Source organism: Notolabrus celidotus, chromosome 6, assembly GCF_009762535.1.
Source record: "Notolabrus celidotus isolate fNotCel1 chromosome 6, fNotCel1.pri, whole genome shotgun sequence".
In the NCBI taxonomy this organism is placed as follows: Eukaryota; Metazoa; Chordata; class Actinopteri; order Labriformes; family Labridae; genus Notolabrus; species Notolabrus celidotus.
The window spans coordinates 984,046-1,005,252 of NC_048277.1; the positions used below are offsets into that span (position 1 = coordinate 984,046).

A 21,207-nucleotide genomic window follows, 5' to 3' on the forward strand; every position below is an offset into this window, starting at 1 on the left:
AGAAACACTAAATCTGTGACCAATCCTTCAGAAAGGTCCTGCTGCAGGCGCCTCTCCGTCAGGATCAGATTCTGGATCAGATTCAGAGGGTTGAAGTAACGTGATCTGTGAGCAGCCGTGTATATTCAGCCAACATGTAAACATTAGATCAACGTGCTGGAGAGCCGAGGGCACATCCACTTCCTGAGGGGGCGTGGTCAGAGAGAAAACAGAGTGTTCTGAGGAGGACTGAAGAAGAGGGTTTTTCAGGCAGACCAAAATCTGATTTCAAAGTGTTTTTTCGAGCATAAACTTTAAAGACATGTTTTGGGGACCTCTTAGACCAATATATATTGATGAAAAAAGCGTGATATGTCACCTTTAAACATCATCATCTCAGCATTCTGACTGTGGTTATCCTTGAATTCAGCATTTAGCTTTAAGTTGCTGCAGGAATCAAAGTTATAATTCACATAATCACCTGCTCAATGTATTAGTCCACTTATTACCCAGCTAACAGCTAAAGCTTTGAACAAGTTGACACAAAATATTGATTTAAAGATGATTCTATTCATTTATAATTGTTTAATGTATAAAGCTAAAAAAAACTCCTTCCTCACTACCTCCAGTTTATTCTTATCTGATCAAATTAGAAATAAACAGAACATTTACCTTTTTGTTACGAACATCATCCTGCTTTAGTGTTATACATCATATTAAATTTAACATGTTCATTCAAAGTCAAATATTGGTGTTTTGTGTTGGTCTTCTGAACAGATACGTGTAAGGTCCGCTTCCTTGAAACTGTTCAGTCTGTTTTTTCTTTCCACTCAGCGGTCCTGTAACGCTGCCAAAGTGTGTAGCAGTTCATCATGTCAGCATTTTCATCTACTTGTGTGTTTTTACATCCCTTGAAAGTTTATACTGTTTCCATATTTGACAGGTCAGACATAAACCACAGAAGTGTTGTGGTCTCTGAGTAAAATGAGAGTCATGATAAAAAGATCCTTCCTGTTTTTTATTGAGGCCATTGGGAAGTCGCAGATAGATTTAATAAGAGCTGTGTGATCTGGTTGCCCGTGGCATTGCTCTCACTCTTCAGACTGAATAACCTTTGTCAAGGGGTTTTGAACCAATCAGAATCAAGCATTTAATAGAGCTGGGTGATTAGTAAGATAGCCTGGTAACACTTATCGAAGCAGAGTCAGAGGCGTGACAGCAGCTAGAGAAGTTTCAGTGGGTGGAGGTGGTGGAAGGCAGGAAGTAGAGGGAGATGGAGATAGTTCTGTGAGTAGTGGGTAGGGTGACTGATCACTATTTCTCCAAGCTGTCTGTGAGAGAGATTAGAGGGAAATGAAGGTCTTTCCTTCTGCTCCTCCATCATAAACTCAAATATTGCCCCTAACTTAGGAGTCTGAGTATGAACCATGGGGAGATGCAGCCAATAAGCCCTTTCTTTCATCCTAAGATATGAATTTATCTAACATTTATGAGGAATGGTTCAGAGTGAATAGGTCTGATGGAAAAACATGAGTTTTCATTTCTAATCACCACTTTCTGAAGGTCGCTTGAATTCAAGTCTCGTTGCTTGCAGTGCTGTGGTGGTACAGCTGCACAACATGAACCCAGAAAGATGAACTTTTGACTCACAAATTCAAGCTCTCTGACTGCATGCATTCAAATAACTGAAGTAAAGTCAACACTGCTGAAGCTGCTTTGAGGGATTCATTCATGTTCACTGTAACCTTACTAGTGGTTGTAATCACAGAAGGATCACGAGCAGTGACAAATCTGCAGAGAGTTATCCTCTGACTCTGAGGTTCAGCTGCCTCTTTTATTCCAAATGGTTTTAAAGCACATTTTCTGATGGCAGAGCGTCAAGACTCTTATCACTATGTTTCCAGCAGCAGGAAGGAACTTTTTACAGAAAGAATAAAAGCTCTGATGAACCCTCACTGCCCAGGACTAGGTACAGATGAGTACAAAGGTGTTTTTCAACCCCAGGAACTTAACCCCGGAACTACAGGGGTAGATAATCTCCCCCCTAAAAAGCCCCTGCAAGGGGGGTAGTACTTTTCAAAGGTCCAGGGACTTTTGGGGGGCAGGGCCTGCAATGCTGAATGTGTCTGATTGGTAGATGAACCTCAGTGTTTTTATTCCTCCCTCCGTCCACAATAACATCACACACATCTGTGATTCTCTTGATTTCTCTTTCTTTCATTAGTTTTGATTTGTTCTATCTTTTTTGTATGTGTGTGTACTTTTCAAAAGAAGAAGCTGTGATTCTCTTGATTTAGCAGCTTGTAACAGTAGTCTTCTCTCAGCCCACCGTGAATGCATCTATCCCGGTGTTACGGATTTGAAAGTGACCCTGTAAACTGGAGACCTTCAGCTGAACGTGTCAGTGTTTGTGGAGTTTACACAGCTGTTGAAACACAGAGGGAGTTCCTGGGAATGCAAACTAGTTTAGTTTTTATTAAGATTTCAAAATATCCTCATCAGATATTTAATGATCGTCTAAAGACGTTTATGAGGGATGCATCCGGCTGAGAGTCTCCAGTTAACTGGGTAGCTGTTTAAACCAAAACACCGGTCGATCTCTGCCACGGCTTTTTGAGTTCAAAAGAATTTTAAAGCCGTGTTGAAACGTCTTTGCTACTCGCGCTTATCTCCTCTCACGTGTTGATTCAGTGAATCCATCTGTGATGAAATATAGCACCATCTAAAACAGACCAGCTGAGTCTCTTCATGCTAACAGGCTAACTGTTGTGTTGCTCATAATGATACCTGCCTGTCCGTCTGCTTCTATGGTGTCATCTGTGATGAATGGGATTCTTCTTTGTATTAGTGCCCTCTACTGGTCTGGTGGTGGAGTGCACTTTTTATTTTCTCCATACTTCACTGGCCTGATTTACACAATCTACCCGGGACTTCAGCCCGCGGTCAAAACGCAGACAACAATGGGGGCACAGGAACCTTTTAGTTCAGGGGAAAGTAGTTCTGGGAGCTAAAAGACCCCGGAGCTCTTGGTCAAAATGCACCAAAATGACCACAAACTCTGATGTTCTCGACACTTCTGTGGATTATCAGTGAAAACTGCCCCACAGACTGTGCTCTCTGATAACAGCAGACTAAATGAGCTGCATGATTAACACACAGGTCTCTGTTAGAAAACATCTGTTACCTCACCACGCAGCATTGTTATAGATGAACTGTCCTTGGAACTCATGAGGAGACGTAGAATACAATCAGACCCACGTTACATCGGCTCTCCTCTGTTATTTCTCTCTATCATCACTGTTTCATTGTAGAAAACTGATCAACCTTTCTTTAATCACAGCTCTGACTGGTGCTGTCTCAATCTCTTCCTTGTCATGCATTCAAAAATCAAATGTATTCTCCTTTAGTGAATAAATATGGATGCTGTATATTCATAATTCCACACACACTCCACTGTAACATGAAGAATGACATGAGAAATAAGTCATACAATTCAGTTTGCAAGAGACACAGCAAAAAAATATTAAATCAGACGGATGGATAGTGATGTGAAATGTAAACAGAGCCAGAGACACATTTAAACTGATTCATTGTCTTGTGTTAAACAGTACACTGTTTTCTACACCAGTCTATTATACTATTTTTGATAAAGTCGAATTAAGGAGAAACCTGCAATTCAAAGTGTACACACACCACCCTTCTTGAAATATTACTCTGCAGCTGCCAACATAATAAAAGGTGAAGGGTAGTGTAAAGTGTTTGTATGACTTTCTCCTGCAGGCACTAATTAGCCTGCAGTGGTTCCATTTGTCCTCACTTTAGCCTCACAACCAGAGGCCTGGAGTGCATCACTCTGTCATAATGGACTACTTAATAATGCAGGGATGGAGAGAAAGAGAGAGAGAGAGAGAGAGAGAGAGAGAGAGGGATGAGAAGACAAAGTAACTTCTCTTCTCCATAAAGTATGTAAAAAGAAAAGTTCCATGTCTATAAATAAACTAGAGATGTATGTTATTTGCCTACATGTCTGTGTGTGCATTCCAAAAGGATGATATCAGCTCTGTGTCTCCATTAACTTCATTCTTTGAGTGAAGAAAAGTTTAGTCAGTTCAGCAGTCAGACCTCCAGGAAGTGCACTTGCTCAATCAATCAATCAATCAATCGATCAATCAATCAATCAATCAATCAATCAATCAATCAATCAATCAATCAATCTTTATTTGTATAGCTCCAAATCACAACAAACGTAATCTCAAGACTCTTTTACAAACAGAGCAGGTCTAGACCACTCTATGTCAAATTATGAACAGAGACCCAACACCAAGATAGGATAAGACTCAGTCTGACCCCACCTTAATCCACCATGAGCATTGCACCTCGCAGTATTTAGCTAGTTACTGCAGAGAGGAGAAACTTCCTTTAACAGGCAGAAACCTCGAGCAGAACCAGACTCATGTTAGACAGACATCTGCCTCGACCGAGTTGGGTCTGGAAAGAGGGATAGAGGAGAATAAGAGAGAGAGGGAGCGGTGATAGTGATGAGACGAGTAGTAGAAGCTGTTGCCGCTGGAGTCCAGCACGTCTGTATCAGCTGGAGTCTGGAACGTCCACAGCAGGAGGACGTCTACGGCAGCTCAGAGGAACCTACGAGACAAGGGAGCTCAGGGACTCCAGAAAGGTCTATGGTTAGTAACTTTAATGGGACAGGGAGAGTTAAAGTAAGTGATGAGGGGGTTGGGGGGAAGGGGTGAGATAGGATCCCAGTGTGTCACTTCCCCCGGCAGTCTAAGCATATAGCAGCATAACTAAGAGCTGGTCCAAGCCTGATCCAGCTTAACTATAAGCTTTATCAAAAAGGAAAGTTTGAAGCCTACTCTTAAAAGTAGAGAGGGTGTCTGCCTCCCAGACCCTGACTGGTAGATGATTCCAAAGGAGAGGGGCCTGATAACTGAAGGTTCTACCTCCCATACTACTTTTAGAGATTTTAGGTAGGACCAGCAGGCCTGCATGTTGGGAGCGTAGTGTTCTAGAGCGGTAATAGGGCACTATGAGCTCTTTAAGATATGAAGGTGTCTGATCATTAAGAGCTTTGTAGGTCAGAAGAAGGATTTTAAATTCTAGTCTAGATTTTATTGGGAGTCAGTGTAGAGAAGCTAACACTGGAGAGATGTTGTAGTCAGTACTCGAGCTGCAGCGTTTTGACTTCCAGACGGATGTGTCTCTGTGAAAAGTACATTTTGACTTTTCTATAAATTAAATCAGGATGCATTCATGAGGACCTTTCAGATTAAAATGATTTATAAAAGGTTCATCTTGGTCTTTCGGGTTTCATATTTTGCCTGTTGTGTGTTATTGTATCATCATTGTTGTTATAATTGTTTTTGTATTGTCATTTTGTGACAGACTTTGGATGATGTCATTTCTGTGGATTTGAATTTCTTGTTTGCATGAGTGGACTCCAGGAGGAGAAGTTGCTGCCTTGGTAACAGGCAGCAACTACAGGATCAAAAACAAAACAATGAGTCCTAATAAATCTTCAGGTTTGGAGGTGAACAGATGATGTCCAAAGGTGTTTCTTTGTTTTGTCTCCCGTGTCTGTGTGAAAGATAAAAGCAGACATCTCTGTCAGCCTAAAATCACATTAAGTGAGGCAAGGGTTTTTATGGAGTTGCAAATTTCCTAAACATGCGAGTAAGCGAGGTACCCTTCTCTTCTTCCCTTTCTTTTATCTCATACACCTGTCAGAACACTTTAACTAAGAGATTCATCCTGATTGGAAATATATAAGTCATTTTTTTCTCTTTGTCTCTTCGCTATCTCTCCTCTTTCAAGCTGAAGAACAGTCTAAGAGACAACCTGTGTTTGGACCAGGGACCGGACACCGACAATGTCCCCATCATGTACCTCTGTCACGGTATGACACCGCAGGTCAGTGTGCTCTTATTCTCTCCAAGTTGTTGTATTGTATCTGTTCTGTTTTTTTCTGAACCCATACAAATGACTGATCACTCACAGAGATCTGAGGAGCGCCTGTCAGCAGCAGATAATTGGGCTCCTCTGACGTCTTTGTTTTTCTAAATCATTCAGAGGTTTAGAGAGAGCAACAATTGCATAAAGTTGCGTTATAAGTGCAGAGTTGGGCCGGTGATATCTCTTTGTTCTCTACACAACAACAAGGCTATGAGAGGATAAATTCATATTATCTTGTAGGTTACAACCTCAGACCATGAAAACATTATGAGGGTATAAACGTGTCTGAAAGATTTTTATTGTGTGTTTTCATGGTGTTAAGAAGAGCAGAAAACTGATTAAACCACATTTAAATACTGTCTTAAATTATATTGTGAATGTTTCTGATAAACTGTGCAATTTCAAATTCATTTTGAGCAATTTGAAGTCGTGTTTGTGTCCACCTGATGTACAAAAAGCTTCTCAGAGCTGTTTGCTATAACTACAGTCATGGCCAAAAGTTTTGAGAATGACACAAATATTACATTTTCACAAAGTCTACTGTTTCAGTTTGTATAATGGCAATTTGCATATACTCCAGAATGTTATGAGGAGTGATCAGCTCAACTGCAATTAATTGCAAAGTCCCTCTTTGCCTTGAAAATGAACTTTATCACCAAAAACGCATTTCCACTGCATTTCAGCCCTGCCACAAAAGGACCAGCTAACATCATTTCAATGACACACAGGTGTCACACACATTAACACAGGTGTGGGTGTTGATGAGGACAAGGCTGGCGATCAATCTGTCATGATTGAGTGACTGGACACTTTAAAAGGAAGATGGTGCATGACACCATTGTTCCTCATCTGTTAGCCATGGTTACCTGCAAGGAAACACGTGCAGCCATCATTGCATTGCACAAAAAGGGCCTAACAGGGAAGTTTATAGCAGCGAGTAAGATTGCACCTCAGTCAACCGTCTATCCAATTATCAAGAACTTCAAGGAGAGAGGTTCAATTGTTGCCAAACAGGCTCCAGGGCGCCCAAGAAAGTCCAGCAAGTCCCAGGACCGTCTCCTGAAGGTGTTACAACTGCGGGATCGGGCCACCACCAGTGCAGAGCTTGCTCAGGAATGGCAGCAGGCAGGTGTGAGTGCATCTGCACGCACAGTGAGGTGAAGACTTTTGGAGGAAGGCCTGGTGTCAAGGAGGGCAGCAAAGAAGCCACTTCTCTCCAGTAAAAACATCAGGGACAGACTGATATTCTGCAGAAGGTACAGGGACTGGACTGCTGAGGACTGGGGTAAAGTCATTTTCTCTGATGAATCCCCTTTCCGATTGTTTGGGGCATCTGGAGGAAGGCTTGTTCGGAGAAGACGAGGTGAGCGCTACCATCAGTCCTGTCTCTTGCCAACAGTGAAGCATCCTGAGACCATTCATGTGTGGGGTTGCTTTTCGGTCAAGGGAGTGGGCTCTCTCACAATCTTGCCTAAAAACACAGCCATGAATAAAGAATGGTACCAGAACGTCCTCCGAGAGCAACTTCTCCCAACCATCCAAGGGCAGTTTGGTGATGAAGAATGCCTTTTCCAGCATGATGGAGCACCTTGCCATAAAGCAAAAGTCATAACAAAATGGCTCGGGGAACAAAACATTAAGATTTTGGGCCCTTGGCCAGGAAACTCCCCAGATCTTAATCCCATTGAGAACTTGTGGTCAATCCTCAAGAGGCGGGTGGACAATCAAAAACCCACAAATTCTGACAAACTCCAGGCATTGAATATGCAAGAATGGACTGCCATCAGTCAGGATTTGGTCCAGAAGTTGATTGACAGCATGCCAGGGAGAATTGCAGAGGTCTTGAAAAAGAAGGGTCAACACTGCAAATATTGACTTATTGCATGAATTCTGTGTAATTCTCAATAAAAGCTTTTGATACTTATGAAATGCTTCTAATTGTATTTCATTATACCATAGAAACATCTGACAAAAACACCTAAAAACCCTGAAGCAGCAGACTTTGTGAAAATGTAATATTTGTGTCATTCTCAAAACTTTTGGCCAGGACTGTAGACTAGACAGTGGATATACTGTATATTTCACAGTGTTAATAATCAGCTGTTGTCTCTGGGATGTCTCTGACCTCTGGTAACACGCCCTGCTGTAGGAAACCGAGTTAATGCTGTACAACTATTGAATTTTAATTCTTTGAAAATTGAGTGTTTATTGGACCTTCTGATGAAAAAAAAAAAAAAAAATTAAATAACAATTATCATATATGACTTTCAATTTTTATCATATTTGATTCATCAGGTATTTTGGTGTAGATTTATTACTCAAGGTTTCTCATTTTTTTAAACAAACTAAAACATATAAAAACAACATTTTTAGCCTATTAAACTTTGAGTTTCCTTCAAATTTTTCCAAAAGTAATTTCAAACATTTTACATACAGAAATTATTTTTTTCCATATTGCACGAAAACGTCATACATAATGTGTAGCAAAACAACCTAATGTATTGTATATTTCTTCTCTGAATTGTTCAGTTTTTAGTGGAAATCAATGAACAAAAGATAATTATTTACTAGGGAGCCATGGCAAACATTCAACCAGTCATCAATCATCATGATACAGCAGGTTACATATATAAAAATACAATATACTTTATAAATATCTCAATGTCTACTCTAAATATACCTCATTATGTCATTTAAACATGATCTTAAATAATAAAAAGACTGTATGTTGCTTTATGGAATAATGTATGAAATGTAATAAAATGATGATTGACAGATCTCCACATTTAATGACCTTATAAACCTGCTGTATTAATTTTGATTCACACATTTCAACATGGTTTGACTATAAATGAAGTAATGAAATATTGACTAGTTTAATATTGCATCAATCCAGTAACTATTCCTCTTGAAGTTTCAGGAACAATTTGAAAGTTTTTTTTCATCCAAACTTTTTCAGACTTGGTAAAAATCTCCCTGAAAAACCTGGAGTGGGTCTCTGATCCACAGCTGACATTTTGGTTGTCTCAAGTGACGTCCTTCTGGTGCATGAATTACTCACGCCTGGTGGATTATAAGTGCACTGCATGTATCTGATCGTATACATCAGTTTTTTTCTGAAAGAATATATCACACTGATGATGTAGAGGTCTCAAAAACTGATGTATCAAATGTGATATGCTTGCAGTTATGTTTCTTGATTTTGTAAAAGTTGCTTAAACTATGTGTAGGTCTGCAGTGAAGGTAACTGCTGGTAGTAATCCTCTGTGAGGATAACAAAGTCAATGGAAACCTTTTTTATGTAAAAAACAATATTGGTGTGAGTGCAGCCGTGAACAGGAGGAAACAGCACAGTTTGTATTCAGAGTTATAATGTGGATGAGTTTCAGAAATGATGCTGGCTCTCTGCATATTGGAGCATCAGTAATATTGTAACAGTGGGAGCCTATGATTTACATAAATGAAAAAGTCACATTTCCATAATGAGCACACGGGCTAATTAGAACCCAGATCTAGAAGGAAAAGCAACAAAGAGCTAATATATCACCTTGCCATAATAACATTACTTTGTCAAGTGCTGCTTTTCAGAGGAACTTTTCAGCCGCAGCCAGAGAAATATCTGAAAGTACTTTCCAAGTGGCTGAGGCCAAACAACAGCTCTATCAGCCTTCTGTGAATTAAAGGCCATTTACTTCTAAAGGGGCAGTAAATTCTCCACTCATTGCCCCTTTAATAGAGGCACGGGAAAAATAACTTTAAAGGCCAAGGGAGTGCGACTGTGTGTTTCCACGTTTCACTGAAGTGCTCTGTTGCTTGACAGAATTAAAAATTCATATTTTACAGTCCTCATTATTCGCTGGCTGTCATGAAAAGAGCTGCATAATCAGAAGCAGACTCCAGTACAAACCCATCCTGGCTTCTGAAAGAGCTTTCTGAGAACACTCCAACCCTCGTCTCCTTTGTCAGTCGAGTTAATGTCTTTGACCGCAGCCTTGACGTTGGATTCCAACTCTTTGTCTGGGTCATACAATCCAGCCTCGGCTGCTGAAGTGGCTGTGTTGGCGTTTCTGTGTCCTTTCTGTATTGAAGCCTTTTACAAACACTGATCAGCAGTTGCTGATAAGGAGATGGAGTGGCATTTTAACTGTTAAGCCTCTATCCATGTCTTAATTCATAATATTAAAATACACAAAAAGGAGGGATGGGAAAAAGCCACAATGTAGGGTCTAAAACTCAATGTATTTATAATTCAAATATAATTGTTAGTGTGCTAAACTGTGCTTTTAAGCACTCAGGATAAATGACTGAAACAGATACAGTACTGTGAAAAAGTATTTGCCCCCTTCCTGATTTCTTATATTTTTGCATATTTTTCACACTTAAATGTTTCAGATCATCAAAAATTAACATTAAACAAATATAACCAGAGTAAATGCAAAATGCAGTTTTTAAATGATGATTTCATTTAGTAAGAGAAAAAAGTGATCCAAACCCTCCTGACCCTGTGTGAAAAAAGTATCTGTTAAATCACAAATTAACTGTGATGAACCTGATTTTTTTGGAAAGCTGAGCTCAATTTCACTCTTCACACCCAGACCTGATTACTGCCAGACCTGATAAATCAAGAAATCACTTAAATAGAACCTGTCTGAAAAAGTGAAGTGGGCTCAAAGATCTCAAACAGCAACACATCATGCCACAGAAATTCCAGAACAGATGAGAAACAAAGTCTAGAAAGGGTTACAAAACCATTTCTAAGGCTTTGGGACTCTAGCGAACCACAGTGAGAGACATTGTCCACAAATGGAGAAGGCTTGGAACAGTGGTGAACCTTCCCAGGAGTGACCGGCCTACCAAAATTACTCTACGAGCACAGCGACAACTCATCCAGGTCACAAAAGAACCCAGAACCACTTCTAAAGAACTGCAGGCCTCACTTGCCTCAGTTCAGGTCAGCGTCCATGATTCCACAATAAGACAGAGATCAGAAAAAATGGCTTCAATTGTAGAGTTATGAGGCGAAAACTATTGAAGCATATATGTAACTAAATTAAAATGAAAAAGCAAATTTGAAAATTAAATTGCATTAACAGAAATGCTTTTTAATTTTCTAAATTTGTGTCTATTATTTGACTAATAGATAAAATTAATATTCAATAATTCTATTTGCAATTTCATTTTCATCTTCAACAATGCTAATTATGTTACACAATTAAAATGAAAAAGAAAATGACATTTGCTTTTTAATTTTCAAAACATGCCCCGCTAAATTAGTATCATAATAATAATAGTAATTCAAATTAAAAAGAAAGTTTGGCGGATGCGCTCCCAATATAATGGTTAGGGAAACACTGTCCGGTATCAGGCTGAAGTCTTACACAGCATGCAGTATAAGACCACAAGTGATACATATACGCACTTTAAAACATATCACCCAGGCTAAAGCTGCCCACAGCTACAGGAACAACTCTGCTCTGCAACCAAAGAGGACACTCGTGCTTCCCTCTTGTGTGGGCGCACGCTCACACACACGCATACGTGAACATATGAACCCAGCCAAACGTGGTATGGTGAAATATATATTTCCATATGAGGCACAGTTAAAACAAATGTGATGTGCTTTAGTGTTTTAAGTGAAAAAATGATGTTATAAATATTTCCCAAGAGACCCCCCAAAATTTTGCAGTTGAGGCTTTCAGGGGGTCTCTTGTGTCAATTAAGGGGTCTCAGACCCCCCTAGACCCCCCGTAATTCGCACAGTGGCAGGGAGGCACAGTCAGTCTCCAGTCTCACCTGGCTAACCAGGTGGAGCAGAGAAATGTTTCTGAGTTAGGCTCTGTGACCAAGTCGAACGCATCATAGAGACTCTGGCTGAATATTCAGCTGTCACGGACACAGATACTAACCAGGATTCCCTAACCCAGCTGTAATCAGTCCTCGATCGATGCACTGTGTCAATGACAGGACCCAGAAGGGGATGACCAGCCATTAACATCCCCTTCGCCTTCGCCAAACAGCTCTGCAATCTCCTTCACTAAAGCCATCTAACAAATAATGTTCAATGATTTCGAAGGGGATGTTAATGGCTGGTTGTCCCCTGACTGATAACAGGTTGGTTAGGGCATCCTGGTTAGTATCTGTGTCCGTGACAGCTGAATATTCGTCCAGAGTCTCCATGATGCGTTCGACTTGGTCACGGAGCATAACTCAGAAACATTTCTCTGCTCCACCTGGTCAGCCAGGTGAGACTGGAGACTGACTGTGCCTCCCTGCCAAAGAACACCATGCTCGCCGAAGGTTCAGTGAGCTGAGGAAAGGAACATGCAGAGCGCCACAACAGACTCTTCTTCTGTGGATCTCTTTAGCTGACAGATCGCACCAGCATTAAAGAGCACACCTCCAGCTACCCGTACTGGATGCCCATGTGTAGGTAGAAACGGTCTGCGAGGTGAAGTCTGACATCACTTTCCTGCGCCCTGCATATTGCGATTTTATTTTGGAGTTGGTTTCAAGCGGCAACCTCCGGTCTAAAAATATGAGTCCAATGCGGAAGTGCTAAAAGCTGCAGTTCATGGAGGATCCACTTGAGGCTGGCTCCGGAAGTACCAGAAGTCACATACACATGAATGGGAAAAAGCTGATCTTTACAGCAGAAATAAACATGTTTACAATCTGGTTCAAAAGACCAGTGTAGTCTGGATAGCTCATTTCTCTGTGAGGGGGGTGAATTTTTTTCTAACTCAGCAATTTCGAAGATATTGAGATTACTAGTCCTCCAATGAGAGGCACAGCTGCTTGCAGGAACACTGCAGCTGTTGGCTAGGAGGCTCAAACTCCGCCTCTTTGTGTCACGCTGGCTCGACAGCAGCAATATATGGAGCCAAAACGATGACTTTAATGTTTGGTGTTGAAAATAAAATTTGGCATTGAAAACACACTCTGAAACTATAAAAAAAACCATTGGCATTGAAACACTTATATTGAAAATAAAATTGTAACGGCATCAAAACAGGTATTGGCATTGAAAACGTTTCATTGAAGTTAAAATCACAAACATCAAATTTTATATCATTTAATTTATAGCAGTTTTTGCATTCTAATATTTTTTTCAATGACAATCATATTGTATTTATTTGATGTCACTTTTTTTTCAATGACAGGTTTTTTTTTCGATGACATTTTTCTTTTTTCGAATGCAGTTCTTTTTCAATGATTGAATTTTCAGTTCCAACTTTTTGTTACCGTTTTGGTGTGGAGGGGAGGGTTTGAGGGGAGGGGCTAGGACAGCGTGATTTACAAATCATTTAATCATTTGCATAATTTTCAGTCACGTGACCACCGCAGAAGCCTGGAGTGCAAAAAAGACCGAAGTGACATGACTGCTTCCATTCATTCAGACGTGTAAAACCGTCTCTTCCTTACTGAAAGGTTACCATCAAACCTCGACACTAAATATGAACCTTCTCCTTAACTTAACCGAGAACACTTCATCACCAGACTGTCAGGAAAAAAGAGTCAGACTGTGAACAGCCATGTTATTACTAAGCCAGCATTAGCTAGCGGTGTCAACATGTTAGCATCAGAGTTGTAGACATCAGTCCACGCACTGCAACGATGTCAGGAGTACTACATCAACTTGATTCATACAATGATTAAAATACTCTGTGTTTACTTCAATATACCGTTGATGAAATGTTCTTTTAAAGATGTGTGGACTTTATCATTGTTTTGTTCCCTCAGCAGGGACAACAGAGACAATCATTGAAAAAGAACTGCATTCGAAAAAAGAAAAACGTCATCGAAAAAAAATCTGTCATTGAAAAAAAAGTGACATCGAAGAAAAATAATATGATTGTCATTGAAAAAAATATTAGAATGCAAAAATTGCTATAAATTAAAATTTGATGTTTGTGATTTTAACTTCAATGAAACGTTTTCAATGCCAATACCTGTTTTGATGCCGTTAAATTTTTTTTCAATATAAGTGTTTCAAGGCCAATGTTTTTTTTTTCAGTTTCAGAGTGTGTTTTCAATGCCAAATTTTATTTTCAATACCAAACATTAGTCATCATTTTGGCTCCATACAATATGGCTCCCACCACGATTGGTCTCAAACCAGCTCTTTAGAAACAGATGGGTGACGTCACGGATACTGCGTCCATATTTATACAGTCTATGGTTGGTTTGGATTTTGTTACACATTTAGCGGGGCAGCTTTGAAAACGAAAAAGCAATGTGCTTTACTTTTTCATTCCAATTGTGTTACAAAATGTGCGTGCTTGAACATGAAAGTTAAAATAAAAAGGGAGGATTGCCTTTTCATTTTATTTTTGAGTGAAAAAATGTGTATTCATTCTGAAAATTAAAAAGCATTTCTGTGAATGCATTTGAATGATCCAAAACACACCAGCAAGTCCACCTCTGAATGACTTAAAAGAAAAAATGAAGGTTTTGGAGTGGCCTTGTCAAAGTCCGGACTTGAATCTGATAGAGATGCTGTGGTATGACCTTAAACTGGCCGTTCATGCATGAAAACCCTCCAATGTGGCTGAATTAAAACAATTCTGTAAAGAAGAGTGAGCCAAAACTCATCCAGATGTAAAAGACTCATCAGTTATCGCAAACACTTGATTGCAGTTATTTCCTCCAAGGGTGGCACTACCAGTTATTAGGTTTAAGGGGGAAAATACTTTTCCACACAGGGTCAGGAGGGTTTGGAAACTTTTTTCCCTTAATAGATAAAATCATCATTTAAAAAACTGCATTTTGTATTATCTCTGGTTATATTTGTCTAATATAAATTTTTGATGATCTGAAACATTTAAGTGTGAAAAATGTGAAAAAATATAAAAAAAACAGGAAGGGGGCAAATACTTTTTCACAGCACTGTATACTGTATGTATTCAGCCAGCAGCACCCAAAACAAGGCCTGTGGGCATATTTTATTCAAGCCTATATTTTGAGACACAAGCAAGTTTAAGGCGAGCGTTCTCTGTGAGCAGACATTAAGCTGCAGTAATTTTCGACAATGAAAGGAAGGTAATGGAAAGATGATGTCTTCACACTCATTTTCAGCTTACTGGGAGAGAAAAATGACTTTTAGATTGCTATAATTTACACAATTACTTGCCTTCAGTTATTGGGGTATTTGAGGTTTTCCTTGAGTAAGTCAAGATAGCAGCAGAAAACACAGTACAGGATCAGCAAGGGGAACTAATCACTTTGTAGACTGGAGATATTTAAGCTTTTAGAATCAGGCATGCAGATATTACAGATACTGCAGATATTACACAGCACAGAAAATGAAAGATCTTTTCTCTCCTTTATTATCCTGCACCAGCGCTGTAAACAACCATGGATTAGAGAGTGTGTGTTTATAACTGATGATAAATCCATGATCTCTCCTGGTAATGAGTATTCTCACCCATATTCATGCATAATAAATCTCCCTGCATTAGCCTAATGAAACTTCAGGCTTCAGTGACTAACCCTGCTCAAACTGACACATGGTAGTAAAATACTTCTGCTTTATAAAACAATGTATTCAGTATATGGATCTGAACATTTATTTAAGACCTGAAAGGAGATGCCATGTCTGAAGGTTCAGAGACATCGGTGATAAACAGCCTCAAGATGTAAAGTGAGCAGAAGCAGGAAGAACTGTTTCATAACGGACATCAAATATTTCTCTGCTCTTCTATCACGCTTTTATCACTCTTCATTTTTTATTCTTTCTTTATGTGCAGTGGCTTTTGTAATGTGATTCCCCCCGGTCCTCCTTATTCCTCATCCAGATCCTTTTTTCTGATTCGACCAATTCTTTAGATCACCTCTGAGTCCTCTTCTTTCAGAATGGAACCACTGTTTTTCCGTGTGTGTGTGTGTGTGTGTGTGTGTGTGTGTGTGTGTGTGTGTGTGTGTGTGTGTGTGTGTGTGTGTGTGTGTGTGTGTGTGTGTGTGTGTTTGTGTAGTCCAATGGAATGGATGGATATGGCTTTGAATACCTGATGATCTGTTGAATGTCAGCGATGCATAACTTAACTCAATTTCCATTTCAGACACCTCGCAGAGATGAGGAAGGTAAAGTAGGATGAAAAAAGGAGAGAGAGAGACAGAGAGAGAGAGACAGACAGACAGACAGACAGACAGACAGACAGACAGACAGACAGACAGACGGCCATATTCCACCAGATCCGTGTCTGGTCCGTCTTCGATCCCTCTGATCGGTTTCTATTCTAGTCAATGTGTTAACTTCCACTGGATCCACTCCGTTGCGTTCCGGCTGCGTCTCTGATCCGGCAGGTCTGAGTCCTCCGGATCAGATACACAAGACTTCTAATTTTGCCGGATGCCGGAGCACAACGCATCTATCTCAACAGAGCAGATGGAGCGGGACAGGAAGTCAGGTTTCACCAAAACAAAATGAAAACATCCGGTTAATTTTCAGAATAAATAAAATAAAACAATAAAACACAGCCTGATCTACTAAGATCCCAAATAATGAGCGCTAATTTGCGTGTGCAAATTATAATTTTGCACGTTCTATTTCTGGGCGTGTTGCGGGTGATCCACAATGACTGCGTGTGCAAATGATAACAAGTGCAAACGTGGTGCAGACCGCCCAATTTTATGAGGATTTTGCGTGTGCTATCGGCTGTCACCATGGAGAGTTTGAGAGAGCAGAGTGGTCTTAAGCGATAAATGAAGTTTGAAGCCATGGAGTTGGAGGTCTTTGTGGAGGAGGGAAATAAACACATAAGTGAACTCCAGCAAAGGTGAATGCTGTGAGAAAAAACAGAAGATCTTTTTTTTTTTTTTTCTTTCTTTTTTTTTTTTTTTATTCTTTTTCTTTAGGTCTGCATATATATTTCTGGTTTGTGTCATGTTTGTCACAAGCTGTCAAATATTAATGCAATTTATTCTTGCAGCAAAAGAAAAGAAAGAAAACCTTTTTCTTCTGTGCTTGTGACTGTGTGCATGCAACCATCACCATCCCTCTTAGAACTCTGGCCTATCTTTTATTGACAGCTAATATCATGTTCTGTAAAAGAGGGCGTGCACACCTAGGTGGACCAAAAAAAATAAGAGAAAGTGAAAGAAAGATTACATAAGGATATACAAAGGGACAGGGAAAGAGAAGGAGAGAGAGACCTAACACACTTAGATGGAGAGGGACCATCTCACCATGATGCCAAAAAAAAAATCCGTGTGGTGATACTAATGATTAAGCAACCCTTAGTGTCCACAATCATTACTGAAGCTTGGGTCGCAGAGGGTTGCCGCCGTGTTGTGTTCTATTTGTGTAACGAGACCACCACTGGTGCAGATGAAACCACTTGGGTCAGATCAGCCGAGCGGTTCGGCCCGGCACCCGGGCCGCGAGAGCAAACAGAAGATCTGCCGATGAAATAAACGCATCTACTCTGCTCCAAAATGCAATCTGTGTTTTGATGGAGTTTAGAGAGCAATTTGATGAGGCCTGTCCCTGCTTTTATTTTTTACTCTTCCTGTCAACGTTGCACCTTCTGAGCGTTCATTCTCCAAGTTAAAACTAACTAAAAACCCCTTGATGAGCACGGTGGGACAGAATAGACTGAGTGGACATGTCATGTTATCTATTGAGAGTGACAGATCAAAGAAAATGGACATACAGTGCATGGTGGACAAGTCCGCGGAGCTTAAAGCTCCTTCAAACAGTGGTGAGTAGGCCGAGAACTTCATATTGATTTTTTGTTTGTATGTGAACATGTGGGCCACTGTGCCAATTTGACTAAACTTTATATCTGTTGATACAGTGACCTACTGTGCTCTCATTAGTTGGAACAGTTACAGTGGGTGTCAGAATGATGCGGTCGCTATCCGTGGTGCTGAACTGCTTTGAATTTGTGTTGTTTTATTTATTTGTTTGTGTTGTTCTCTTGGTTTGTTAGACTTCATGTCCGTTTGATTGACTTCAAAATGACATAACTGTATGTAAAAACTGTAGTAATGCTTGTAAGCCCAGCTGTTATGATGAGCTTTACAGTGACCGCAGCCATGTGTGCGTAACGCTGTGCCAGTTTGCACCTGCCTTTCAAACATGCTAAATATAGACACAAAAACACCGCCCGCTATCTGCTTCAGGTTTGATAAATCACATTGCGTGTGCTAAATGATTACATTTGCATCTCCTCCTCCCAGTATTTTGTGCGTTTTTTATGATCTACATGTATTCTTCATATTCATGAAGGCAAACACGCTAAATGGATAGCGAGTGCTATTTTGCTCATTTGTCAGACGCAATCCTCGGTGCTCCTGGTTAGTACATCTGCTTTGCGCGCTATCAAGTTAGCACGTGTTTTTATACATGCAAACCTTTAGTAGATCGGGCCCTCTGTGTTATCACCAGATCATATTTCACTTAACTACAACAACATACTGGAGAAATATGAACCAGGTTGAATTTGACTTTAGACAGGACCTTTTTGTTGACTTCAAATCTTCTAGCAGTATAAATCTGCTATCTATTCAAAAATCTACTGACTTCAAAAGTGTTAAATTATTTCCACATCATTTTCACCATCTTGCACATTCACTTTTTGGCTCTTGGTAAGTTAAATGATCTGAAATTCAAGGTCTAAAGCTCACAGAGTGAAGTGAATCGTGGCATGTCTGACCACATTTTGCCGGTCTGGGCACTAAGTGAGGTTCAGGGTGCAAAAAGGGTTGGATTAAGTCCCTAAATTATTAAAAAGTATGATTTGGGCATATCATAAATCAGATCAATAAGTGTATCTGCTATATTCCCTTTCAGAGCCAGGTGTGCCTGCAGGCAGAGCCGGTACATTTAACTTCTCCTCCTTCAACTGTGCCCCTGAATCTCTAGAAAACACACACAGGTCAGGGTATGAGTTATATCAATGTATGGATAGATGTATCCACAGAAACAAGTCCTCCGAACAGCTGAAACAATCAGGGATTTTCAAAATTAACAGACGTGTACATTTACACACAAGGCACAACAGCAGAGCTTTATTAATAGTATAAAACTCTTGACAGTACTTGGCAGTATCTCATGGTGACTAACATCTGTGAGCTTTACATGAAGGAAAGGTTGCCTGTTATTTAGTAATTTTATGTGCATTTGGACCAAGAGTTCTGGGGTCTGTTAGCCCCCACTAGTTTGCATTCCCAGGAACTTAGTTTTTGGCCTGTGCAGGGCTGAGGTGAAGCAGGCATGTGAGGAAATGGTGGTGACGGTGTCCTTGTAGTCTTGCAGCAATAGAGCGACCCATTATAAGAAGCAGTATTATGATTTATGGGGATGAGGGAAAAAAAACTTGTCTCCAAGCCCTGTTAGCTATTAAAAGTAAAGTTGTGCACACTGAAAGTAATAGCTACAATTCTCCTAAATATTTAGCAAATGTGCAAATTCACACTGCTGCCTAGCAGAAATACCAAAATAAAAGCTTCATAAACAATACCAACTTATCTTGTCCGTCCCATAGACTGGGTCAGTTCTGTCTCTGAGTGTTGTGAAATCTCTTTGTAGACTCCAAAACTGCCTTTAAAACATTTACAGTGGGCAGTCCAGCTATAACTCATAGGAGTCAGTACTGACAGACTATGGTTAGGATATCTGTATCACTTTATGAAGCTTTTATTTTGGTATTTCTGCTAGGCTGCAGTGTGAATTTGCATATGAGCTAAATATTTAGGATTGCAGAGCAACATTTAACATTTAGATTTAAAAATCAACATTTAGATTTAAGATTTAGATTTAAGATTACAGATTTAGATTTAGCATTTAGATTTAACACTTAGCATTTAGATTTAGATTTAGCATTTGGATTTAATAGTGATTGTTACTTCATATTTTTTTTCACAACAAAATTAAATGTGAAGATCACAAATATTCCTCTAAATGTGATAAAAAAAAAGTGACTTTTAAAAATGCACTCTACATTTTTATGACGTTTTGGAGCTAAATGTGGAGAAATGTAGCTCAGTGTGCACAACTTTACAAACGACGCCCCATACCCTCTAAATACCACAAAGGTACTGCACCTCTAGGTTAAGTCTTTTTTTTTTAAGTTATATTTTTTGGGCTTTTTGCCTTTATTTGATAGGATAGTGAAGAGAGACAGGAAATGTGGGGAGCAGAGAGGGGGGAAGACATGCAGGAAATGGTTGACCAGCCGGGAATCGAACCGGCAACCCCTGCGACGAGGACTATAGCCTCTATATGTGGGGCGCTTAGACCGCTAGGCCACCAGCACCCCTCTAGGTTAAGTCTTAAGACCAGGTTTTTGTTGGTCTAAGGTGCAGACACTCTTTCTTCCTCAACAGAGCAACACGCCACCTTTGAGTCTGACCACACCTCATTTTTAGACACAGCACACCCACGGGCACTAACATGGTTGCAGGTTCACTCACTTTCACAGAACACGGACACTGGGTGTCAAAATGATGAATGTGTTGTGTAGAAAATAACAATGGAACTTGCTCTGCATGTTAAAACGCTTTGCACCGGGTGCATTGTAGAGCCCTGGACCACATTGTTCTTTGACTAAGGTGAAAACACTTCCTCTTCCTCAAGACACCAACACGCCACCTCTGAGCCTGACCACAACGAATCATAAGGCAACTTGCACTCTCTTGTAGCCTTCAGTGGCATATGCCTAACTCCTATAATGTTAGATTCATTGTTGGGTAGGTATTGACTGTCATGCCAAGCTGTCAATAATTTACATTTCAAACAACTTCTCTGTTTTTATAAGGTAAAATTAACTCCTTAATCTGGAAACTCATCAGCTATAGTCAAACAAAGTCATAGCCTGGAGGGGGATCACCAAGGCTTTCTGACAGACAAGCAACTTGAGATGCAAAGAGGAGGATTCTATAGACATGGTCAGCACACCAGTTGTTCTCAAGATGCATGCAGATATCTGTTTATAGAGTTTTAATAATAATAATGTATTTTATTTATCACGCACTTTACATTTGGAGCAAATCTTAAAGTGCTACAGGGCATAATAGAAGGGCAGTAAGAATAAAAACAAGTAAAAGCAGCAAGGAAGGTAAGACAAAAGCTATGGGGAATAAAACCAGGGAAATAAAAACTGGGGAAATGTGCTCTGAAACAGAAACGTTTTTAGTCCCTTTTCAAAAGCGTCGGTGGTCTGTGGTGCTCTCAGGTGGTCGGGGAGGGGATTCCACAGTCGCAGGGCAGCGGAGGAAAAAGCCCGGTCTTCCATAGTGCGGGGTCTGGTGTGAGGG

General features: G+C 40.1%; 1 protein-coding gene across 1 annotated transcript in view; it reads left to right on the top strand.

Annotated features, from left to right (window-relative positions):
* galnt18a (UDP-N-acetyl-alpha-D-galactosamine:polypeptide N-acetylgalactosaminyltransferase 18a) overlaps positions 1 to 21,207 on the top strand; it is a 332,261-nt gene that overhangs the window by 273,079 nt on the left and 37,975 nt on the right. The window contains exon 9 of the mRNA XM_034686506.1: positions 5,812 to 5,907. Coding sequence (XP_034542397.1) covers positions 5,812 to 5,907 — 96 coding nt within the window. The remainder of the gene's footprint in view (positions 1 to 5,811; positions 5,908 to 21,207) is intronic.